Source organism: Leucoraja erinacea, chromosome 27 (genome assembly GCF_028641065.1).
Source record: "Leucoraja erinacea ecotype New England chromosome 27, Leri_hhj_1, whole genome shotgun sequence".
Lineage (NCBI taxonomy): Eukaryota > Metazoa > Chordata > Chondrichthyes > Rajiformes > Rajidae > Leucoraja > Leucoraja erinaceus.
In genome coordinates, this window is record NC_073403.1 from 12,627,832 (window position 1) to 12,654,514 (window position 26,683).

At 43.0% G+C, this 26,683-nt stretch overlaps 1 protein-coding gene across 13 annotated transcripts in view; it reads left to right on the plus strand.

Moving 5' to 3' along the window:
* The window catches only part of tanc2a (tetratricopeptide repeat, ankyrin repeat and coiled-coil containing 2a), a 464,896-nt gene that overhangs the window by 154,160 nt on the left and 284,053 nt on the right, over nucleotides 1-26,683 (plus strand). Inside the window, exon 4 of one of the 13 annotated variants that reach the window (XM_055657051.1) lies at nucleotides 24,227-24,415. The exons of 11 other annotated variants lie outside the window; for them this stretch is intronic. In XM_055657051.1, coding sequence (XP_055513026.1) covers nucleotides 24,412-24,415 — 4 coding nt within the window. In that variant the 5' untranslated portion in view covers nucleotides 24,227-24,411. The remainder of the gene's footprint in view (nucleotides 1-24,226; nucleotides 24,416-26,683) is intronic. One more of the 13 variants, XM_055657052.1, reaches the window with a different exon arrangement.

The window sequence follows — 26,683 nt, forward strand, 5'->3', positions numbered from 1 at the left end:
GATTTGCTTTCATATATGAAGTTTTTTTGTGTGAAAAAACTACCAGATTGGGATGGGTTTAGTTGAATCATTTTCTGGCATGTCCTCGTCACCTTGCTCACTGTGTACTAATTGGAAACATAGGCAAGGTTTTGTACTCATTGTACATGGGTGCCTTAGGTAGTGCATTATATAATAAAGATCTAGTCTTATTTGATTACTTATGAAAATTGAAAAACAAAACAAAAGAAAGAAAGCATATCGAGTGACCACTCAGCCTGGTCATTCCCTCTTCTCCCCTCTCCCCTCTCTCATCAGGCAGAAGATACAAAAGCTTGAAAGCACGATTTGATTCAAGGACAGATTCCTTCCCCCTGTTATCAGACCCTTGAACAGACCTCTTGTAAACTAAGATTTGGAGATTGGACAAACTGGATTCTTTTCCCTGGAGCACCGGAGGCTGAGGAGATCTGATATAAAACGTGAGAGGCATAGATAACATATGTAGTCAGAACATTTTTTCTCCAAAGTGCAAATGTCAAAGACTAGAAGGCATAGCTTTAAGGTGAAAGGGGCAAAGTTTAAACAAATGTGCAGGGCAAATTTTTAAACATGGTGGTGTTATGTGGCTGATTGTAACAATGAACATTTTCTTGCCCACTGAATGGAGCTTCAGCGCATTTATTTTTTGAGAGCTGGTTGGGTGAATCTGATCTGATCCAAAGGGCTTATACTTTTATCTGATGCTATACCTGAAGCTGACACATGCAAACACTTAGGTGAGGTAGCCAGTCAGTGAACATAAGCGGAGCAAAGATAAAAACAAGTAAAAATGGTCCATTAGTATCAGCTGGATGGTCAGCTAAAATTCTAATCGTATACAATGTAGTTAAGGTGACTGAGCAGGAATGCAAATTTCGAATCTATTACTTATACCGTTTGATACATATTGGATTACTCAGAATAGTGCATCAACAGCCCATACAGCCCAACTCACCTGCATGGGTGTTCGACTGTCTTTCAGTTTCATTCACCTCATCCAAGCCTTTGCTCTTCATGTATTTTTTTCTTGAAAGCATCTGTGAAGGCATTAGAATGTTAGTGAGCACTGTAGACATCTGCCTGAGTCATTTACTATTAATCACATAATGCCTAACTTTTGGACAGGCGGCAGGATTAATTGATCCTGTGAAATTAGTTTAAATCTCAAGACAGAAGCCGAGGAATATAAATTCAAATAATAAGATAAATAAAAAATTTGAAGAAAAACATGAGATTTAGTATTGATAAGCAGGAAGCTGTTGAATGCGAAATAAGAACATTTGCTTCATGTACACCTTCCATGAGAGGAAATCTATCATCCTCATCTGGTCATATGTGACTCCAGACTAAAGGGGCTGTCCCTCTTGGGCGACCTAATCTGCGAGTTTAGAAGAGTGTCTTCGACCTTCAAACTCGCAGCATGGCCGACACATGGTCCTAGAAGGTCCTATGAGGTCGTTGGAACTCTCCTTCATGCTCAAGGGAAGTTCCTGAATACGCGTGGCCTCAGCTAGCTCGCAGAACATTTTTCAGCATGGAAAAAATTTCCGTGAGTAAAATTTGGTCGGCATGGTTCTTTTTTACTCGTATTGCAGTGGAGTGGGGTCGCTATTTAGTTACAGGCAGTCGAGGGCAGCCGTAGGCAATCTCTTTCACTGACCGGTCATTTTGATTGGCTCATTGGAGTTTTCAGGACCAAGGAAAACCGACCGGCAGGTAAAATGCCCACCGACCGGCAGGTAAAATGCCCACTAAACTTTATTTTATCTATCTAATATATAAAATTATGTGCCTGTCGCCTGCCGTCCGTCCGGCTGCCTTTCTGCCTGTTGATTCGTTCCCATCGTGTGATGTCACAATGCCCAATGCTCGCAGATGTCCAATCACAATGCCCAATGCTCGCAGATGTCCAATCGGAATGGATCCATTTACATGGACGGCTGCCGGCCGCATTTCTTCCTTTGATTCACTGCAACTCCGGTACCAGATGCAGAATCGCCGACATCTTTTCCATTTCGGTAGAGATTTCACTTTTCTCTCTAAGTATCCGCTCCTCATTACATTTCGTCGTGTTTTAGTACACCTTTTTAATCAAATCCCTCCCCCCCCCCCCCCCCCAATATTTCAAAAATAAACTGGCTTCTCACCCATAGAAGCAGCACCAGCACCAGCCCCAGCCCCAGCCCCTGGTGAACGTTCCATCGTGTGATGTCACAATGCCCGATGCTCACAGATGTCCAATTGGAATGGATTCATTTACATATGCCTTTGCAGGAGCCCCAGCCAATGGTGAACATTCCATTGTGTGATGTCACAATGCCCAATGTTCACATATGTCCAATCGGAACTTAAGAGGGAGTTAGATGTGGCCCTTGTGGCTAAAGGGATCAGGGGATATGGAGAGAAGGCAGGTACGGGATCCTGAGTTGGATGATCAGCCATGATCATATTGAATGGTGGTGCAGGCTCAAAGGGCCGAATGGCCTACTCCTGCACTTAATTTCTATGTTTCTATGTTTCCCTCTTCTCACCCCTCTCCCTCTCGCACCCATCCCTCTCTTTCCCACCCCCTTCCCTCTCTCCCCGCCCTCTTCGCCCTACCCTCTGACCCTCTTCCACCACTCCCCTACCCCTCCCTCCCCACTCTTCCACTTCTCTCCCTTACCCCACCCCTCTCCCTCCCCCACCCCTTCCTCTTACCCCTCTGTTCCTCTTCCACCACTCCCCCGTCCCTCTTCCACCACTCCCGCTCCCCCCTCCCTCCCTCCCCCCCCTCCCTCCCTCCCCCTCCCTCCCTCCCCTCCCTCCCTCCCTCCCCACTCTTCCACTTCTCTCCCCTCTCTCTCCTCCCCCCCTCCCCCTCACCCCTCTCCCTCTCCCCATCCCTCTATCCCCACCCCCCCTCTCTCCCCCCGCCCCCTTCCCCTATCCCTCTTTCCCCTGCCGCTCTCCTCCTCCCTCTATCCCCCCCCCCCCCTCTCTCCCCCCCCGCCCCCTTCCCCTATCCCTCTTTCCCCTGCCGCTCTCCTCCTCCCTCCCCCCTCTTCCACTTCTCTCCCCCCACCCCCCCCACTCTCCCTCCCCACTCTTTCCCCTCTCTCCCCCCCCCCCCCCTCCCCCCCCTCCCTCCCTCTTCCCCCCCTCCCCCCCCCCCCCCCCCCACATCTCCCTTCCCATCCCCCTCTCTCACCCCCCCTACCCCCCCTCTCCTTTCTCTCCCAAATCTTTCCCCTTTCCTCCTCCTCCTCTCCCCTCCCTCCACTCCCTCCCCTCTTCTCACCTCCCCTCCCCCCCCCCCGCTTGTTTGGTGGGTGGTTGATGTGGGTGTGAGGCCGCCACCCCCCCCCATATTTCAAAAAATACTTGCTTCTCACCCATAGAATCAGCCCCCAGCCCCTGGTGAACGTTCCATCGTGTGATGTCACAATGCCCAATGTTCACATATGTCCAATCGGGATGGATTAATTTACATATGCCTTTGCCCCAGCCCCAGCTGAACGTTCCATCCTGTGATGTCACAATGGCCAATGCTAACATATGTCCAATCGGAATGGATGTAATTTACATATGCCTTTGCACCAGCCCCAGCCAGATTCCCACCCCGCAGCCGTGCTTTGGAGGAACAACCCAATAGACCCAGGTGGTTAGTGTGACGCCACCCCCTTCCCCCCCCCCCCCCCCCCCCCCCACGCGTGTTGGGGAAACAGACCCAACGGGTCTGCACTTGGTCTAGTAATTCTTAAAAGTGTCGTCGTCCCCCTTCTCTCTCCTTCTCTCCCCTTCTCTCTCTCTCTCTTCCCCTCCCCCCCGCGCTCTCTAAAGGACTTACAGGACACTGTGGCAGCCGTTTACCTTCCTCTTCATCGCGCAGACCGCTCCCCTGCTTTCCGTGGCCCCCACCTTTGCTTTGCTGTGCGTGTGTGAGTGTGGTCGGTCAGTCGGTCGATCCAGCTCGCGGTTTCAACGCGGATGGTCGATCCAGCTCGAGGCTTTCCAGGCGAGTGCCCTCGAGCTTGAAGGTCGAAGACACTCTTCTTAACCCGCGGATTAGGTCGCCCAAGTGGGACAGCCCCTTAAGTAATATGGTTAAATAAACCACCAGCACTATTCACATCCCTTAAATAAACACAATTTGTCAGAGTTGTCCACAAGGTTGCAACAAGTTTCTCCACATCTTCCCTGACCAACCCATTTATCACTTTTAAATGTATTATTTCCTTAAAAAAATACCCCAAGTTATTTATTGTTAGCTGATAGTTATGATAATTTAGTTCTGAGAACATCCATGCCTAAGCATTCTTTAACCTTTTCTATGCATTTGAAAGTATAGGGATCAGACTTAGTATTATCAGGCTTAGTATGATTTTATTTAGCAAAGCTATGATTCAAGTTTAGTTATAACATTGTTAATTTTGGATTCTGTGCCTGCATAAATTAATCCCATTAATGACTCTTTATCCCATGTTTTCCTAATTTACAGTGCATTAGTGTCTTTCTGCTTACTTATCAAGTTGTTCCTATTTGCAGTTAGAATTCATTTGGCACTTAACTGGCCACTTTTCATGATATCTGATATTCTCAATTATTATGCATTTTTCCCTAAATGTTACTAACTCCACTATCACCATACCTGCACAAGCAATTATAAGTACAATTTAAATATTAAATGACAACTTTGACACTTTATTCTTTTCAAGGTAAGAAAATATGTATGTAGATTATACAACCGTGGGTGACACAGTGGTGCACGGTAGAGTTGCTGCCTTACAGCGCTTGTAGCGCCAGAGACCCGGGTTCAATCCTGAGTACCGGTGCTGTCTATACAGAGTTTGCACGCTCTCCCCGTGACCCCGTGGGTTTTCTCCGAGATCTTCGGTTTCCTCCCACACTCCAAAGACATATAGGTTTGTAGGTTAATTGACTTGGTTAAAGTGTAAGTTGTCCCTAGTGTGTATAGGATAGTATTAATGTGTGGGGATCGCTGGTCGGCACGGACTCGGTGGGCCGAAGGGCCTGTTTCTGCGCTGTATCACTAAACTAAAATAACAATCATTTCTTAATCAATTCATAGAGAGCGTCAGAATTGAAGACCATGCGGCTTGGCCCATAGGTCTAACACTAGAGTCATACAACACAGAAACAGGCCCATCGGCCTAACTTGCCCATGCCGACGCCGACCAAGATGCCCCATCTACACTTGTACCACCCGCTCCCATTTGGCCCATGTCTCTCTAAACAGTTCCTATCCCTGTGCCTGTCCAAATATCTTTTAAATGTTGTTACAACACATGCCTCAACTACCCGCACTGTAGGCTCGTTTCATATAGTCATAACCTCTGTGTGAAAAAGTTGCCCCTCGGATTCCTATTAAACCTTTCCCTTCTTGCCTTAAACCTATGTCCTCTGGTTCTTGAGTTCCCAACTCTGGATAAAAGACATTGTGCATTTACCCTATCTATTTCCCATATGATCTTTTTGACCTGTAAGTTCACCGCTCACACCTCTGGGCTCCTAGGAATAAAGCCCTAGCCTGCCCAGCCTCGCCCTATTGCAGGTTAACCCAAACTGAACCCAATCCTCCAAATGTGACCTCACCAACGCCTTGTACAACTGTAACATAACATCCCAACGTCTATACTTAATACCTTGACTGATAAATGCCAATGTGGAAAAAGCCTCTTGACCATGCTGTGACATTACTTTCAAGGAACCATGTACCTGCACTCCTAAATCCCTCTACGACACTCCACACGGCCTGTTATACACTGTGATGGTCCTGCCCTGGTTTGATTTCCTAAAATGAAACACCACGCACTTATCTGCATTAAACTCTATTAACCATTCCTCAGCTCACTTGCATGCGTGATCAAGATCCGGCTGTAATTTTTGATAATCATCTTCACTATCTACAATACACTTGACTGCTTGCCTTCTGCATTCTTTATCCAAATTGTTGATATAAACCGCAAACAGCAATGAGTCCAGCAGAGATCATTGAGGCACACCACCAGTCACAGTTCTCCAGTCCGAAAAACTACCTTCCACCTGCTTCCTTTCATGAATTCAATTCTCTCTCCATTTGGCTAGCTCTCCCTGGATCCCATGCGATCTAACCTCCCTGAGCAACCTACCATTCGGAACTTTATCAAATGCCTTAGTTGTTAAAAAAATAAATCTAAATCAGATTCATGACAGAATCTCCCACGTATAAAACCATGCTGACTATCCTTAATCAGCTCGTGTCTATCCAAAAGGATATATATATACATTATCTTATCACTCGGAGTCCTCTCCAGTAACTTGCTTACCACATATGTCTATAGTTCTCAGGCATCTTGCACCCCTTCTTAAATAGTGGCACAGCATTGGCCATCCTCCAGTCTTTTGGCACCTCACTCATGTCTAATGATGATTTATATACCTCAGCCAGGGTGCCTGCAATTTCCTCTCTAGCCTCTCACAATGTTCTCGGATATATTTGATCAGGCTCGGAAGGTTAACCACCTTTCGTACGTCTTATCCACGTACCTATCTACGCCTTAGGTTCATCCGCCTTAAACCGTCTGGTTCCTCGCTTCAAAATATATGCAATTCAAGTCAACAATCCTTCCTCGCTCCCTGCCTAGTTCCTGCCTATTGTATCCACTGAACCTTTATCGCCTTCCATACTGACTTCCAGCCTTTCACTTGCCTCGCCCACATTAGATCCAGTCACGGTGCCAATCTAGTTTAAACCCACCCAAGTAGCACTTATCCTTGTGAGTCCATATTTCTACTTCTCCCCAGTTTTACTTTTATTTTTACATCGCTCTTTATTCTTTTTCTTTTTTGGTCTAGCTTATTATGTCTCCTTGTAGTTAGTTTTCCTGTGGCCCATGTGGTAATTGAGGAAAGGTCTTCTGAAAAAAAAATAAGTATTAAGTTGTTGGAAAACATAGACCACCAATGGCAAGGGTGGGGCTTGTTTTGGCCACTCCAACATGACAGTTTTATATAGCAGGAGGTTCTGTTGAGTTGCCAGCCCTCGCTGTGAGGGACCAAACTGATCTCAGACTTCAAATTCCACTTGAAGGGAGTGACTCCCCTTAATGCACAGCAGAGCAGAGATGCACACTCTTGCCCAGAGTAGGCTAATCGAGGACAAGCGGACATTGGTTTAAGATGAAGGAAAAAAGATTTAATAGGAACCTGAAGGGTACCATTTTAACACAGAGGGTGGGGATATGGAACAAGCTGCCAGAGAAGGTAGTTGAGGCAGGGACTATCCCACAATTTAAGAAACAGACAGGGATACAGGCCAAATGCATTCAGGAGGGACTAAGGTAGCTTGGACATGTTGGCCGGTGTGGACAAGTTGGGCCAAAGGGCCTGTTTCCATGCGGTATCACACTATCATTCCATGACACTATGACTGACTGAGAGACAAATGCAGTTGAATAGTAATGCACAATGTGACAGGCTTATTTTCGTAGGTAAGAATTCTCCTGACCAAGACATTGGTAGTCATTCCTGTGAATGGTTAGATAAGCATTGTTTTTTTCCCAAAAGATGGCACTTATGTGTCTACCTGGATTCAGTCCAGGATTGGAAATTGAACTCCCAATCTCATGATTCAGATGTCGCTACAAAATGAAGGTAATACCTGGCTGTGTAGCTTGGCATACTGAAAATATGAGACTAGAATTGAGTATAAGGAAGACCATGTTTCCTTTATAGACCTTAGAGAACCAGCTTAATTTTTCTGACAACTTGATGTTTATTCAATAATCAATAGTCTGATAACTTGATGATTTGTAGTGGTTCTGGCATTTTACTCCCCGATGCTTTAAAATATTCCTAATTCAATTTCTCAAACTGCCGTGGTTCCAGTATATTGGATGATTATCTGTGCTTTTAGATTAACCTGTTCATTAGCAAAACCACCATGTTTCCGTAAGGAATGGGAGGGTGGTTGTGGTGGTGGTGGTGGTGGTGGGAGGGGGGAGGGGGAGGTGGTTTACTAGCAAAATGTGAATGGAAATCATTAATATTGAATTAAAAAAATCATGATAAAGCTATTATCATGCCACTGAACCATCCAAGCAACAACTAGCTACCATCTACTTCATTGAGACCCTCGGACTGTCTTTAATCTGATTTTACTGGACTTTATGTTGCACTAAACATTATTCCCTTCATCCTGTATCTGTACACTGTGGGTGACTAGATTATAATAATGTATAATCTTTCCACTGACTGGATAGCACGCAACAAAAAACTTTTCACTGTACCTCGGTACAAATTACAATAAACAAGTTAAATTTGGAGTTAAATTCTTACCAAGTCTCGGGCAGCCATATCCTATTTTTGTTTGTCTGAAATTGTGCCTACTGTAATGTGGAGACAATCTAAGAGAAGGTTATGCACATAAATCCATAGTCCATAAGTAAGGACTTGAGCAGTGTCTTGGGGGATTGGTGTGGCGTGCTTGAGAGGTTTCTCAGCAGCATCTTTGTAGTGATGTTTAAGAAAAGCAAAGAATTGAAGAAGTGAACCAGATATGCAGTCATAGCAGGGAAAGATGGAGAGGCACATGATCGTGAAGGAGAAAATTGAGCTATTGCTGTCCAGTATTTCTTTAGAGAGAAAGTTGAATAATAGGTGACATAAGAGACTGCTGGAATCGTGAGTAAAAAGCAAAATGCAGGTGGAATTTAACAGGTCAAGCTGCATCTGTGGAGGGCAAAGGGTGGGTGACTTTTCGAGTCAAGACTGTATCAGGGCTAAGATTAACACGATTAACTAATTGTCACGAAGAGCGATTGATTCCAGAAACTTGGACTAAATTAAAACACCAACCAATGTGAATACTTGGAAGCTGCCAGAAGATTAAAAGGACTGTCTTTAGTCCAGACTTGCAAGCGTAGCCTCAAAGAACTCTGTCTTCATTGAAGTTGACTCTTGCCAGCTCTCCATATATTTTGATACATTGCTATCATAGTTGGCCAATATTAAAATGCCTGTTTTCCAGTAATGCCAGCTGGTTCTGAAACTGTAAATTCTAGCAAGGAATTTGCAGGATTAATTTTGGACTGAACGTTCTAATGTAGAAAAGTTTTGAAAACAAATTCTGGTAGTATCGCTTAATGCTAAGTGATTTTTGAGAGATAAGAGTTGATTGCTCTCATCTTAATTATTTTTCATGTCTCTTAACATAATCACAAATTCATGCATTTCATATATCTTCAGAGGTTAATTTTGAACATTTTATGGTTGCTTGGAGAAACCTTTTTGAAGTTGGTGAAAGAGCTTAGCAATACTTGAAAATTGCCTGATATTCGTTCAACAACAGTGGTATAATTGGCAGATTTACAGATAGTGTTATAACTGTGTCTAGCTACAGTCATGTGTATAAAGAGTGTAGAACATTGGTAATAACATTGAATATTACACATCCTCCATCTCGATCCTCTGTCAAAGTGATCATTGTCTGCCACTTGTGTGGATATTGTGCAATCATTGGATTATTCTCTCTTCAAATCTTATGATGACAGGATAGTTTTCGTGATTATTTTCCAAAAGTCAGTCAGTTCGCCACTTTGAGCCATATCCCATTCCCCTCCTGTTGTTTTAAAATATTCTAGATCCTAAAATTTATGTGGCATTTGAATACATGCCAGCATCTTTGTTTGTTAATTGTTACTTGGTTTGGATATATTTCAAGGAAAGCCTGTCAAGGCTATGTTTTGTGCCTAAGGCAAGTTCCCAAGATCCTGAATGTTCAGCATGCCAAGTTTGTTTTATGTGCGTTAAGGGGAACTGCTGTATATTGCAGAATCTTTAGTCTGGTTTACCTTTGGCCTACTTTTCAATTTGGATATCTTTACAGTTTTCTTCAGCACGTCTCAAGGGTATGAGTCAAATTTAGCTGTTTCAAAAAAATAGGGCACCAATTACACAGTTAAATAAACAGTGTTAGTCAAATCTAAAATATAACATCTATTTGACTTGCTCTAAAAAGTCTTGATTTGGAGAAAAGGTAAAAACAATAGTGATAGGGGTATAGACAGGCATTTCTGTGGGTGCATGGGACTCTCGGATGATGTATCGCCACCCTGGTACCAGAGTCAAGAATGTCTGTGACATAGTAGGAAGGGAGATGAGGTCCAGAAAAAATAATTTAGGAAGTTAAAAAAGCAGGATCTCCAGGTTGTAATCTCAAGGATACTAAATGTGCAACGAGCGAGTGAGGCAAGAAAAATATCGCAGTTCAATATGTCGCCATGGATCTGGTGCAGGAGGAAGGATTTCAGTTATATAAATCATTGGGTGCTTGTCCAGGGCAGATCAGACCTATACAAGGATGGGTTGGACCTGAACCTGAGGGGAGCCGATATCTTTGCAGGAAGGTGCACTCGTGTTACTGAGGTATTTAACCAAGAGTGGCACAGCAGCAGGTCAAAAAGTAGACTGATGGAAAGATAGAGGTTATGACAAGCAAGTCTGAAAGGAAGGCCCGGCAAGGACGGATTAATGAACATGGTGCGAATGGGCTGAAATAAGTTTATTTCAATTGAAGAGATATTATGGGTAATGTAGCTGAGGTTAGAGCCTGGATCAATAGATAGAATTAGTTGTGAGAGGAACTGGCAGCTCAAGATTCCAGGGTTTTGCTATTTCAGACATGATTTAGAGGGGGGTAAAAGAGGTGAAGGAGTTGCATTACTCATAGGGAGAATGTCACAGTAGCACGCAGAGAGGACATATTGGAGAGATTAGTCACTGAGATAATACGAGTAGTGATTAAAAATATAAAGATGCAATCGCTCAGAGGATTATATTATAAGCTTTCTAATAGCCAGCAGAACCCAAGGGACTGTTTCTGGGCTGCACGGTGGTGCAGTGGTAGAGTTGCTGCCTTACAGCACCTGAGACCTGGGTTAGATCCCGACTATTTGTGCTGTCTGTACAGAGTTTGTACGTTCTCCCCGGAACCGCATGAGTTTTCTCCGAGATCTTACTACAGGGCCCTAGTGAGACCACACCTGGAGTATTGGGTGCAGTTTTGGTATCCAAATTTGAGGAAGGACATTCTTGCTATTGAGGGAGTAGGTTCACGAGGTTAATTCCCGGGATGGCATACGTTGATAGAATGGAGCGGCTGGGCTCGTATACTCTGGAATTTAGAAGGATGAGAGGGATTCGTATTGAAACATATAAGATTATTAAGGGTGTGGACAAGCTAGAGGCAGGAAATATGTTCCCAATGTTGGGGGAGTCCAGAACCAGGGGCCACAGTTACCATAGAGGTAAGCCAATTAGAACAGAGATGAGGAAAAACTTTTTCACACAGGGGGTTGTGAATCTGGAATGCTCTGCCTCAGAAGGGAGTGGAGGCCAATTCTCTGGATGCTTTCAAGAGATAGAGAGAGCTCTTGAAGATAGCAGAGTCAGGGGATATGGGGAGAAGGCAGGACCGGGATACTGATTGTGGATGATCAGCCATGATCACAGTCAGTGACCTACTCCTGCACCTATTGTCTATTGTCTATCTTCGGTTTCCTCCCACACTCCAAAGTCGTACAGGTTTGTAGGTTAATTGACTTGGGTTTGTATACTTGGTATAAGTGTAGATTGTCCCCAGTATGTGTAGGCATGTTTTAATATGTGGGATCGCTTATCGGTGTGGAAAAGGAAAAGATGGTTACATTTAGGGACCACAAGATCTTGGAGAGTTTTAGGACTTGAGGGGAATATAGAGATGAAGATAGGTGTTAAATTTCTAAAATTTAAATTTTTGTTTGTTAATTATCTGCTTCACTTTTAAATGTACAGTAATTAATCCGCTGCAGAATTCATAATCCAATAACAGAACATTTTCAATAAATAATTAGCCTTGAATAATTGCATCCTAAATGCTCGATGAAATGGAGTTGGAGTGTAATCCTGATAAATTGATATTTTTAAAGTACTAACAGCTCGATTTACCGTATTTCCTGGCAACGATAATGCACCTGTGTCGAAGACTCACCCCCATTTTGAGTTGCTAAGTTTTGAAAAAAGGCTGGCGGGACAAGATCAAGGGTTTGGTTTAGTCCAGGGGTCGGGAACCTTTTTTGCATAGGGGCCAGGACCCATGTTTGTGAGCGGATGACGATCTGCAGTTTCTAGATCCCCTTTGCAGCCACCCGAGCTACTGAGGAGTTGCTGGCATGATCCCGACCCCCTTCTTCTCAATGCTCCTGCCGTCCCCACAACTTTACCCCTGGCGGTCCAGCCGTGCTGACTCAGGCCAGACTCCCCAAACGCTGTGGATGGAACTCCCCCCCCCCCCCCCCCCAGCAGTGCTGCAGCCGCCAAGTCTATCTTTCTTGGACTACAATCTAACTTTCGACCTCCAAGACGCAGATACATTTTTGGGCCTTATTTTAGGGTGAAAACTAGAGTCTTCATTGCTGGAAAATACGGTACATTAAGGTCCTAGGGAGCATTGAGGAGCAGAACGATCTTTGCATACAAACCCAAATATCCTTGTAGGTAGCAGCGCAGGTAGATAATGTGATTAAGAAGGTAAAGGGATGCTGTCTTTCATTAATCGCAGTTTTGAATACCATAAGGTACAGCGGGGTTTGAAATTAGCGGTTGCCCGGGTGCCAATGGCGACCTAAAGTGCCGCCGGGCAACCTAAATGCCACGCCCTTTTGCCCGGCTTGGCAAGCAACCGGGACACCTATCGTTTAATTCTGAGTGAGCCCCACTCTCTTTCTCCATGTATCACTCTCCGTCTCCACTCGCCATCCGTATCCGTGTCCGGGTCTCCGCTCTCCGCTCGCTCCTCATCCGCCGGCATAGCCGGCTGCCTTACATATGCGCACTACCGTGGCTTGCAAATCCTCCCCCTGCACATGCGCACTGCCACGGCAACTGGTCGGCGTCGGCTACTTTCTCCCTCCCTTTGCATTTTGGGAGATCTGGCTGCCATTGCTGTCCGGTCGCCGCGACCACTGAAAACCAACGCAGAATCACTCCCTGGAAGTGGAGTCAATCCCTGGAGTAACTCTTGCTTCTTGGTTTCCTGGTCCTCCAGAAATATTCCAAATGGAATTTAAACAGGAGTGGACCCACTAACTCCAAACTCTGAAAAATAACAGCCTATTACACTTTATCTGTTTATTTATTGTGTGTGTGTGTGTGTGTGTGTGTGTGTGTATGTATGTATATATATGTATGTATATGTATATGTATGTATATGTATATGTATATATATATATATGTGTATATATATATATATATGTATGGTATTTTGACACACTGAACTTTTTATCTGGGACACATGATAATAAAACTCTCTTGACTCTTGACGAACTTAAGCAAAAAAGGGTTCTTGGGAGATAAGAGTTACTTTAAATTTAGTTGCATCTGGTCGGGTAACTATGGTAGGGTGAAGACTATTCCATGCATTGTGCGGGGGAACTCCATGGAGCAGCCAGCATCTCTGGATAGAAGAAATTGGGTGACTAGATTTCCTCTGGTTTTAGTGTTTTTAGTTTAATTTAAAGATACAGTGTGGAAAAAGGCCCTTCGGCCCACCGAGTCTACGCCAACCACCGATCACCTGTACACTAGTTCTATCCCACACATTAGTGATGTAAGTCGAGAGTGTTTTATTCTCTCACGTCCCAGTTAGAACAATGAAATCCTTACTTGAAGCAGCACAACAGAATATGTAAACATAGTAGGTACACAAAGAAGCTGGAGAAACTCAGCGGGTGCACCCTCAGCGGGTGCAACCAAATTTCTGTAATGATGTTTGTCTGAAATGGTTTTCCAATAATTTTTTCTATTGCAATACCATCAGTTGATGGAGATTCTCATTAACTTTTGTTTTTACTAGAATTCTTAAATTGTTGATTGATAGCAGTGCAGAACTCTCAAATTGCTTGTGGAATTCAGGTTATTGATGAAGACCTTTGACTTTACAGCATGGTTGATGATCTTGTCTGTTGCTTTGGTAACGTTTTATCTTTTCTCTTGCATGTGAACATTTTTGTGTTTTATCAGCTGATACCACTGTTGTAGCGGTGTAAAGCATATCAACTTGCTCTTGGATGCGCTCCCACCGTCCATAAACTTGAGGTAATTCCAAGTTCTGTTCCAAGCATTGTGACTCGCGTCAAATCCCATTCACCTATCATCCTGCCGTTATGTTAGCTCCTGGTAAAGGCAGACCTTGATTTAAAATCTCTCATTATTTTCACTTATTTCCATGGTCTTCACTTTCCCAATCACTGTTTGTTATTAAATTATTGGAACCCTTTGAGAGCCTTTGTGGCTCTTCATTACATTGGAATTTAATTGATCCACCATTGCCAACTAAGACTTAGCTGCCAAAGACCAAAGTCTGAAATTCTACACAAAGTTTTCCAATTATTTATTTCCCTTTCCTGTTTTAGTGAACACTTTAGGTGTAACTTAAGTCTTTGATCAAGCTTTAAGTCATCTTTCATTGTGAGGACTTTCAAATTCAAATTTTATTTCAAAGCTTTCCATCAAAGTGTTCTACAAAGTTAAAGGAACTCCATAAATATAAATTGTAGTCAGCTCCTCCTGTTGGTTAAATCGTTGGGAAAATTAGGAAAGTAGTTAGAAAATCATTACCTAAATTGTCTGTGCAGTGAAGACACTTTTAAATAATGATTGCAGTCAGAGCAATTGCAATAGTTTGATCTGTTAGCTGATAATAAAGGACTTATTGCTTTCTTGACATTTTAATCTGGAGCATGGAGTAGTACATCAGAAGAACACGGCTTTCAGCCCACGATACCTGCACCAATACCTGCAACCTGCCAAGACCATCACTTATCTACCTGCACATAACCCATATCCCTCCATTCCCTGTGTATCCAGAGGTCTTTTAAATGCCATTACCATATCTGCTTCAACCACCACTCCTGGCAGCACATTCCAGGCAATCACCGCCCACTGTAGTAGAATACTGTAGTAGAATACTGCATCCATCTGAGTGGCCACCGCAACGTGCGTTACACATGATACACACAAACGTACGTTGCGGTGGACACTCAAAGGTTTGGTGTCCCAGAAAACTAACTTTACATTATTAGTGAAAACCAAAGATTTTCACCAACGTAATCTAAACGGTACATTATCTTATGGATTTGAGCTATATCGATGCCCAATGATTCGTCAGAACGTTTGATTTGGGCTGATTTTTTATTAAGTAAAATGTCTCTAACAGTCGTTGTGGAGCTTCCCGAAGTTGACACAAAGGAATGAAGTGAGTGACTTGGTCCGTACGAAAGGTAAACAAGAGACAGTATTGCCAAATTGAAGATTGGCTCAGTTTCTTAATTTTGATGACCAATTTATGTCCAAACATTTTTTTTAATTGATTTTAAAAAGTCGGAAAATATTTTGTAAATGATCGTTGCGTTTTTGACACCACGATGTTTTTGATATATTAAATTGGTAAATAAGAAAAAATAATTAACTCGCCCAAAAATCGCTACGATCATAGGATACCATGTTGGGTTTTGAAAAGCATTAGAGGTTTGGAGCCTCCGTGGTTTAACTTATGGAGTTACCGACCCCGATAACGGTCATTGTGACAATGGACACAAAACACAATGCCCGTTACGGGATCTTTACTGTACTGTATTATCTTTATGTTACTGTATTTTTCTCCTGGTTTTGAAGATATTTCCCTAGATCATTATCAAAATGTATATGTATGGGCCATATGAAGTTTATTTATGAATTAAATATTCATGACGAAACATGGCAGAGTTTTTAGTCCCATTTTTGGTGTCCAAATTGGTGGTAAAACGATGATAATTTGTCATGATAAAAGTTTTTGACTTTCGGTCTTGAAGTTATCTAATTTATATCTTATTTATAAGGTTTCACATGATGGGTAGATTTTTGTTAAGAACAGTGTATTGGTGTAAAAACCTGAATAATAATCTTGTTCCTCAAAATCTCTCCAGTATTGTAAAAAGACACATACGCTTATACCAGGTCTTCCCGCCACCTCTGGTGTTCCAGGGAAAGCAATCCAAACTGTCTAACCTCACCCTATAGTTAATACCCAGTAATCCAGGCATCTTTCTGGCAAACCCGCTCTGCATCCTTTCCAAAGCTCTACATGGATGACCGAAACTGAATACAATGCTCCAAATGCGTTATTCCCAAAACTGCACAGGTGCGGCCGGCAAGTGGGAGCGAGACTGCGACGTTTTTAAGTTTGAAAAAATGGCAATAACATGTAAAATAAAGATCAATGTAAACGCATCTCGCTCTCCCTCTTCAATCCCCTGTTCCCCATCTCCATTATCCTCCCTCTCCCCACCCTCCTCTGCTTCCTCCCCTCACCCCACCTTCCCTCCTCCCTCTTTCCCCTCCACTCCTCCTTTACCTCGCCATCCCTACCCCTTTCCTCCTCCATTCCCCCTCATTCCCCAGCACTCTCCCTCCTCTTCACCCTCCCAATTCTTTCCCCTCTCGTCCCCTCCACCACTCCCTCCCTCCCTCACCTCTCCCTCCCTCACCTTTCCCCTCAAACCATAAGCCATCTCCCCTCCCTATCCCCCTCCTCTATCCCCTTCTACCCCACTCCTCACCTCCCCCCAATCCCACCCACCACTCTCCCTCCTTACCATCCCCTTTGCCCTGCCCCTATCCCTCACTCCTTACCTCCCCCACTTTCCCCTCACTCACCCTCCCTACCTCCCTCCTTTCCCTCTAGCCCCCTGCTTCCCCACTCACCTCCCCCTATTCCACCACTTCATAATCAATGGGTTTTTTAATGAAACCTCCCCCTAACCCGTCACAATGAAAATCACAATGTTTTATTTTGAAGTTAATTCTTTCCCTATTATTATTTTCAAAGTTGGCTATTTTAAAACTTTAAATATCAATAACTTGTGGAATATAACATCATATGTGAAGAAACTTGATACTAACAACCACAGGAAAAAGCTGAGTAATTTTTGGGCTATTGTGTACCGTTTTGGTGTTGTTCCTTGATTTCACAGACAGACAGACAGACAGACAAACAAGATGAGACCTTTAATAGTCGATAGATAGAGAGATAGAGATAGAGAGAGAGAGAGAGATATAGAGATAGAGAGATAGAGAGATAGAGAGATAGAGAGATATATAGATATAGAGATAGATAGATAGAGATAGATAGATAGATAGGTATAGAGATAGATAGATAGATAGATAGATAGATAGATAGATAGATAGATATAGAGATGGATGGATGGATGGATGAGATCCACAGAGATATGTACTGGGACCACTGTTTGATATATTGTTTTGGTTAATATATAAGCCAGAATATTGTCCTTCCACCAGTAAGCTGTCGGTGTGCTAGTTCTGAATCCATACGACCAAGACATTATTAATTCCAAGCATTAGTACACCATATCATATAATTACGTCTCCCCATTTTATATTGCATTATCTCTCTGTGAACATTTCAATTCATGAATTTACTTATTGTGTAGCAGAGAATGTAATCCAGCACATAAAAGTAGTAACAGAACTTTAAATGTATTCATTATGTGTAGAGTCTAGTCATTAGCTATCAAGACCATTGTGCACATAGTTATGCATCCCACAATGGCAGCTGGATGAATTTATGTTATTAAATAAATTCAGAATAAATCTACTGTCCTTTGGATCTTTTGCCAAATCTATGCACTTTGAACTCACAAATGCGTTTAGGAATGGGCAATAAAAATCAGCATCGCCAATAAAGTTCACATCCTGTGAAGGAATAAATATGTGTTCTTTAAAGTAAATAAATCAAGAGTACATTGGTATAATTACTGGCCTAAAGGAAAAAATGTGTTGGTGTTGCAATAGAATGGCATTGCATTTCTACATTAAAGAATCAAAATGATTATAAGGTGTGATTGGCCTTGAATTGTATTGGCATCAGAAAGGCACAAAACTACATTCTGACATCTCTATGCTCAACCAATGACTAAGAATCCATTCCGATTACAGGTGCACAACCTTTTATCCGAAAGCCTTGGGACCAGACACTTTTCGTAATTCAGAATTTGTCGGCCTTCGGAATGGAAATTTTTTAGCGTAGATTTTAATGGCTGGCTCAGTGGTAGAGTGCTCAGCTCATATCTGCAAGGTCGCGAGTTTGCGCCTTGATCCCGGCAGTTACTCGGTCGCGAGTTTGAGTCTTCAATGTCGTTTTTTCTTGCAGAATAAATGTTTGTATGAAATGCAGTGTAGGAGAGGTGTACTGACTGTGTGGGCAGAACTTTGGAAGTGATTGCCCACCAGTCTAAAAAGCCGCTGTGTCTCCCTGTCCCTGGGATAGCAGGAGGCGATCAAACAGCACAATACCCCACTCCCCCTCCAACTCCAGAGGAATCCTCTCCCCGATGGGCCGCTACGGCGACGTGGCAGTTTGCCCACAGCCCGAGCTGCGCCCCCTCATCCGCCACCCCAAAAACAAGACGTACTTTGCACACCATCAGCTTCTGCCCCTACATGTTCCTCTGGAGTTGGAGCGGGGCTGAGCTGGAGTTGCTGCTGGCTGTGGGTCTCTGGGATCTCCATGCTTGCAGTGGGCCTGGGAGTCGGTGTCCCGTTGGTCCTGACGTCTCCGGCCACCCCCCTGGACTGGAGCTGAGACTGGGAACTGTACCGCCCTTGCCCCCTCCCTCTGCAACTGCAAACAACCCCACTCTCCTGCAAGGGCGGTACAGTTCCCGGAGGATAGCAGGTGGCCGGAGACGTCAGGACCAACTGGAACCAGGAACCCGCTCCCCGATGGGCCCCTACGACGCCCCGAGCTGTGCCCCGTCATCCGCAACCCAGGTTCCTCTGTAGTTGGAGCGGGGCTGGGCTGGGCTGCTGTTGGCTGTGGGTCTCTGGGTTCTCCGTGCTTGCGGCGGGACTGGTGGTCGACGTCCAATTGGTCCTGACGTCTCCGGTGACTGCACTGACCTGCTGCCATCGCCGACGTGAAGACAGTACAAAACCCCCGCGCCGGTGCAATGAGCGGGGAGCTGGAGAGGGGAGGGATGGGGTCACACACATGGCCGGGAAGCAGAGGGGTGTAGGTGGGATGAAACTGAAGGGAGCGACAATCTGCTGCTGCCTGCACGCTGAGTTAAAAAGTACCCACGCAACACTCACGATACACTGTGTATCGTGAATCTACCGTGGGAACTTTTTAACTCAGCGGGCAGGTAACAGCATATTGTCCATTATTAACCCTCCCGCGCAATATACCCTCACCTTCTCTTTTATGAATGGGGTTTAGTTCCCCTTTCTTCGAGGACCGACCGGAGGTTCCGCTGTCACCTCTGCGGGCCGCCCTCGGTGAACGTCCTGTCTCCCTGTCCCTGGGATAGTAGGGGGCGATCAAACAGCACAATACCCCCCTCCCCCTCCAACTCCAGAGGAATCCGCTCCCCGATGGGCCGCTACGGCGACAAGTGCATGTTCGCCCACAGCCCGAGCTGCGCGACCCAAAGAACAAGACGTCCCTTGCACACCATCAGCTTCTGCCCATACGGGGAGCGTGTTCCCCTGTAGTTGGAACGAGGCTGGGCTGGAGTTGCTGATCTGGAATCTCCGTGCTTGCAGTGGGCCTGGGGGTCGGTGTCCTGATGAGGGGACGCAGCTCGGGGAACGGCTTCTGGTGGTCCTGACGTCTCCGGCCAGTTTGCAGTTTTCCTCTGGAGTTGGAACGGGGCTGGGCTGCTGCTGGCTGTGGGTCTCTGGGATCTCCGTGCTTGCAGTGGGCCTGGGGGTCGGTATCCCGTTGGTCCTGACGTCTCCGGTGACTGGCACTGTGCTGCTAGCATCGCCGACGTGAAGACAGTGCAAAGCCTCCGCGCCGGTGCAATGAGCGGGGAGCTGGAGAGGGGAGGGGTCACACACATGGCCGGGAAGCAGAGTGGTGTAGGTGGGGTGAAACTGAAGGGAGCGACAATCTGCTGCTGCCTGCACGCTGAGTTAAAAAGTTCCCACGCAAGACTCACGATACACTGTGTATCGTGAAACTACCGTGGGAACTTTTTATCTCAGCAGGCAGGTAGCAGCATATTGTCAATTATTAACCCTCCCGCACAATATACCCTCACCTTCTCTTTTATGAATGGGGATTTAGTTCCCCTTTCTTCGAGGACCGACCGGAGGTTCCGCTGTCACCTCTGCGGGCCGCCCTCGGTGAACGTTTTCAAGGACCTTTTTTCAAGGACCGAAAAAATGTCCGCTATTCGGAGGTTTTCGTTATCTGGATCTTCGGATAAAAGGTTGTGCACCTGTATATGAATGCAGTGCCTTAGCTGGTAAGAATTGCATTACTTCCTGCTCTTTTGTGATTGTTGCATCTCCCGACGCCGGAGCACCATCACCCGGCGAGAACAGCCTGGAACATCGGGCCGCTGTAGCGGCGACTGCGGAGGCCTCAATAGGCCCGACTATGGGTGAGGATGGGGACTGGACTTGTGCCTTCCCTCACAGTGTGAACCATTGTGGGGGGATATAAACGGGTCGATGGTTGAAAAGGTCAAGAGCTTCAAATTCCTGGGCGTGCACATCTCTGAAGATCTTTCCTGGTCCGAGAACACTAATGCAATTATCAAGAAAGCTCATCAGCGCCTCTACTTCCTGAGAAGATTACGGAGAGTCGGTTTGTCAAGGAGGACTCTCTCTAACTTCTACAGGTGCACAGTAGAGAGAATGCTGACCGGTTGCATCGTGGCTTGGTTCGGCAACTTGGAGCGCCTGGAGAGAAAAAGACTACAAAAAGTAGTAAACACTGCCCAGTCCATCATCGGCTCTGACCTTCCTTCCATCGAGGGGATTTATCGCAGTCGCTGCCTCAAAAAGGCTGGCAGTATCATCAAAGGCCCACACCATCCTGGCCACACACTCATCTCCCTGCTACCTTCAAGTAGAAGGTACAGGAGTCTGAAGACTGCAACAACCAGGTTCAGGAATAGCTACTTCCCCACAGCCATCAGGCTATTGAACTCAACGCAAACAAAACTCTGAACATTAATAGCCCATTATCAGTTTATTTGCACTTTATCTGTTTTATTTATTCATGTGTGTATATATTTATATTATGGTATATGGACACACTGATCTGTTTTGTAGTAAATGTATACTATGTTATGCGTGCTGAAGCAAAGCAAGAATTTCATTGTCCTATCAGGGACACATGACAATAAACTCACTTGACTTGACTTTTATGTTTATTGTTAAATTCTTTAATGTTGTGTCTTATCTTTATCTGTATGCTGCATGGCAAGTCAAATTTCTCTACACCAATTGGTGTATGTGACAATAAATGTCCTTTTGTCCTTTGGCCAATGAACACTGTGTCCTATATGTGGGGTGTGTGGTGAAGTGTAATAAATGCCAATGCTAGCTCAGATGCTGATTTCCAAACGAAGTTGACAAATTTTTGTCACAAGCTATTATCATGAGTCATTAAATTGTGTTCAGATAGTATTGCATTTGAGTTTCTTTTATCTCTGCTATGCCATTGGGTTGCATCAGTAAATTGGAGATGCTTTTGAAATGTGTTTCTTTCTAATTAGCCAGATGTAGTGGAATAATTTGTTCTTAAATATTTTCTGGCAGATCAAAATGTGGCACAAAACTGACAGATTCTTATAACTGACATCAAGGATTCAATAGTTAAGCAGAATTTTGGGGATCCTTGTGACATGTCTGTTTATGAATTAAAGAAAAACACTTTCAAGGGAATTGGTTGTCTTTTCTAATGTACTGAAAAAGGTAGTGTTCATATCCACTGAATCAAACGTTGGATCAAAGTTCACTTGACATTTGACATCTTTCTTTAAAAAATGGTAAAATAACTTTATTAAAATGTAACAGAATACCGTTAACAAAACATTATCTTTATTGTCCAGAACAAGGGGTCACAGTCTAAGGATAAGGGGGAATTCTTTTAGGACCGAGATGAGGAAAGCTTTTTTCACACAGAGAGTGGTGAATCTCTGGAATTCTCTGCCGCAGAAGGTAGTTGAGGCCAGTTCATTGGCTATATTTAAGAGGGAGTTAGATGTGGCCCTTGTGGCTAAAGGGATCGGGGGTATGGGGAGAAGGCAGGTACAGGATACTGAGTTGGATGATCAGCCATGATCATATTGAATGGCGGTGCAGGCTCGAAGGGCCGAATGGCCTACTCCTGCACCGATTTTCTATGTTTCTATGTTTGTCCTGGAATGTGCTCTAACCTCTCTGGTACACATGAGTCCTGGAAGCCTCCAGCAAGTCAATAGGCATAACATGTTTCTCCATGGATACTTAGGGAAGAATAAAGGTCTGCAATAACTGAGTGCCAGAGGAAATCACTAGGCATAGAATTGTATAAATTAACAATTGTTTAAATAAAAACGAGTGAACTAGAAATAAAAGTAACTCCCCTTATCACTGGGCAGCAATTGCCTGGGTATACCTTCAAAGCAACTTGGTGAGAGTGAGACACAAAATGCTGGAGAAACTCAGCGGGTCAGGCAGCATCTTTGGAAAAATGGATAGGTGATTTTTGGGTTGGAACCCATCTTCAGATGGGTTGTAGGGAAGAGGAACTGAAAACAAGAAAATACCTTTTTGGTGAAAGTGACGTTGGTGAGCATCAAGGGAAACTATTCAAATGGTTGGAGTTGAACTTTGCACAAAGGATGGATTTATTTCTTGGGTTGATCATCCTAGCCCCAGAACATTCCATCAAAAAAAATCCGAGCAGTTTAAACCAACCCCCCTTCCTCGATCTCCGCCTTTCACCTGCCTAGTCTGTCCATTAACCTTTCCCGCACCATCCTCCATTCCAACTTCTAGCCTTTTTATTGTGCATTGTGTGTTCTCTTTTATTGCACCGCTGCTGGCAAGTTCATTTCACTGCATTTTATTGTGTATGTGACGAATAAATCTGACTATTGACTATCCTACATGAGATCCCTGCCAATCCAATGAGAGCATCTCCACGCATTTTATTTCTCTTGTTAATTGGTGCCTTATAAACAATTGGTGATCAATACCTCATTAGAAAATGTTTAATTAATTAGTAATTAATTTTTAATTGAAACAATCTGGCACTGGAGATATCGATAGACTTATCTACATTTCAGGTCAAACATGCACACAGGACAATCTATTTCCTTGTGAATATTACTGTTTATTTAGGTCTAACTATTCATCTGAATGAAGAAAATAAATAGTCATCATTTTGTTACATGCTCTTGAAGATTTAGTGTTTTTTTCTTCACTCGTGGGGGATGTTAGGGTCATGGGGAAGCAAAACATGACAATCTTATGCATAATTCCTTTGATGTTGATGTTGAGCTGTCAGTGAGGCAAAGACAAAGAGAATCAGTAATTTATTTCGAAGTTGAGATGCTGTATAATTTGGAGAGAAATGTGGTGGTGATGACATTCCCATGCACCACCTGTCTGAGCCTGTTGACCGTAGGAGTCAAGTTTGTAGAAGGTCTTATTGAAGAAGGTGTGGTAGGTTGCTGCAGTACATGTTGGAGATGATGTACGTTGTATCTGGTGTACTACTAATGTACACCTGTCAACTCTGTTAGCCCTTGTTACAGGAGCTTTTAAACGCTCACTTCCAAACCTTCGTAAGTTCCATTATAAATACAAAGGGATATTTTGAAATATAAAAAATAATTCTCATCTTTCGATAAAAAATCGAAGGAAATAGAGCAGACCTTTGACCAGTTGATTAATGGAAAGCTACAGAAAAATATTTCACTTGCTCCGGCAACGTCTCTGACCCTCTCCACCTCCGGCACTCAAATTACTGCCACATATCTGACTATAATAGTGATGAAATTTCAAGAGCTTCTACATTGTCAGAAATATATTTAGTTTCTGTCTGCTGTCAAGAAAGGGATTTTTCAAATGCAGGTATTTTTTTGAAGTAAATTGCAGATCAAATCCAGGAGCTATTGAGCTTCTAATTAATACCATGATCCTTCCTGCACTTGACACTGACTGAGCTGTTGATGTTGAAAGCCCATATCTTATCTTTGTACCACATTGTCCACTCTGTTAAAATTGTTTGTGATATTTAACTATTTGTAGGTCAGAAAGTTTGCTTGTCTTTGATTGTTGTCAATTCATACAATTTTGTAATCCAACTCTTCATAGTTATTGTTAAGTTCCTTTCAACCTATAGATTCCTGGACATTGCTTTTCGTGCTGTTATGATGGGTGTATGAGAAATTTTAGAAAGAACATTATCATGATAAGGATATTCACCCACAGAACCTTTCAACAAAGGAAGACAGGCACACCTGAAAAGTAAACAATTTCTTGACAATCCAGTGAGTTTTCCACCGTGACCAACATCAAAACCATATAATGGGTGAGTTAATCTTCCATGATACATTACAGATCAGGTCAAACACCCCTTCATATAAATGAGCTACCATAATATTATTAATTTAAAAATTGTTAAATTGAAAAGTCTGGCAGACATACATCAATTCAATTGCAGAATTAGTTTCCTCTCTCATACCACTTTTGCCAATTGTTCTTTCAAATCGGTCTTATCTGCTTCTGATATACTTCATTACAGTACTATGGAGATATGGTTACCAGAATGAGTGAATGTTGTGCATATTCCAACTAATGGCAAAAGCGACTAACAGATTACTTTAAAAATAGAAATTGTTTAATATTCAAGAATGACCTGTAAGCGGAAAATCATCGCTTCGTGAAAGTTAGTAGTTTCAAATTTTTAAATGAAGTTTCAACAAGTCCATGCATGGCTTATGTTTTTTTTGATTAATACTAGAAAGGTAAGGCTGTTAATTAAATGATCCCTATAGAAATAGTAAACGACACTGCCAATGAGTGCTGAGCAAGAAACTGTCATGTACAATGGGTGGTTAATTTTAAACAGTCTAGAAACAAGTAATCCAGAACCACCCATGCACAATGATGATATTGTCTGATGTTTATTCAAATTGTTCTCCAAACCACACGAGACAGTACTTGTATTGTTGAATTAGATAGTAGGGAGAAGGTGGAACGTCTCAGACAAGAAACTGTACTCCAAAATCTGTTTGGTAAGTTCAATCTTTAGAGTAGACTCTGCTAAGACATGACTTTTAGAACATTTTGATAGTAAAAAAATAACTTGCACTACTTCTGTATCACATTTGGGACAGAGTTTTGGAGTGTAGGTACAGGCCTACTTGAAGGTGAAGGCGTTTGATAAGAATGTTTGTTCAATAATGTGGCTGTAGCTTTTTAATATATAAATTAAATTCTGCAATGATATAATTATGAAACATCTATATTTTTCCACATTTGGTACTTTAAAAACAGGAACTGAAGGAAGGTTGGTGTGAGAGCTTTTAAATTATTACACTTCAATCAAATATAACATTCTACAAACATTTGTTTTATTATGCGATTTAATTATGACAGACAACTGGGAATCCTGCAGCGAATAATAAAGTACATTATCTGGTGGATAATGACCCTATATAATACTGGATTGTGTATCAATTTTATAACATTACAAAATTTTCTCACTTAAACTGTACCAAAGTCCAATTTATCACTCACGGAATGAGTACGACATTTTATGTGTTAGTGATTTCTAAATAACGCGTTGAGTGTGGTAGTTTGAAATACAATATTTTGTACTGCATTGGAAAAGGAGCCAAATTAGTTTTGGTAATCATGAAGCGACTTCAGTTGTTCTTCAGTGAAGGCAGCCTAATAAAGTTAAATTTATATTTGTCATTGTTTTGTTAGCAATGTCAAGTTACTTCCAAATGAATGCAATGATTTTAAGCAGATAAGATTAATATCACTGATTATCCATTTTTATATAAAATAACACAGATTACAAACAGGCTTTATGATTGTAGAAACAAAATGCTGGAGTAACGCAGCGGGTCAGGCAGTATCTCTGGAGAAAAAGAACAGTGATGTTTCAGGTCAGAACCCTGGCATTAATAAATTGCAAACACACATGCATGCAGACTCTTAATTTTGTGCAATTTTCCATTCTGCCACATTCACATCAACTGTCCCCCTGGATTTTGGACTTTAGCACCATGCAAGATCCCAGAGGCAGTGGTCACCATTGTAGAACCATGTTAAAATTAAATACTTTTCACTATTTTTGTCATGAAATCTAATTCAAGTTATTATTTGTAGGATTCATATACCTAATGATGGTTTAGGTTTAGAGCAGATGCACCAGAATACTTCCAGAAAGAAAGATTACTTTTTGGAAGATGCTGTGAAGATGATTGGATTACCCGAGTAGGAAATCTTAGACCAGATTTAATGGAGGTGATTAAGATAGAATAAATAGAGTAATTGTTTTGAACACTCCAAGCTGAAAGCTAAAGTTCACAGTTGTGCAAATTGGCAAAATAATGGGAATTTCTATTTTACATGAACTGTCTGTAGAATAATTGCAGGACACATTAAGTTTCTGTGGCATTTTATTGGAGCAGCCCAGTTTGCTGGATTTTCCCTTAAGGTCATCGAGTTATCATTCCTTTTATTTATTCACTGCTTTGGAGTTCCACTATTAAATATGTTATTATTGCCCTTATTTCACATATTAAGCTTTCTTTTTCTTATTTCGTCTTTGAATCATATGCGA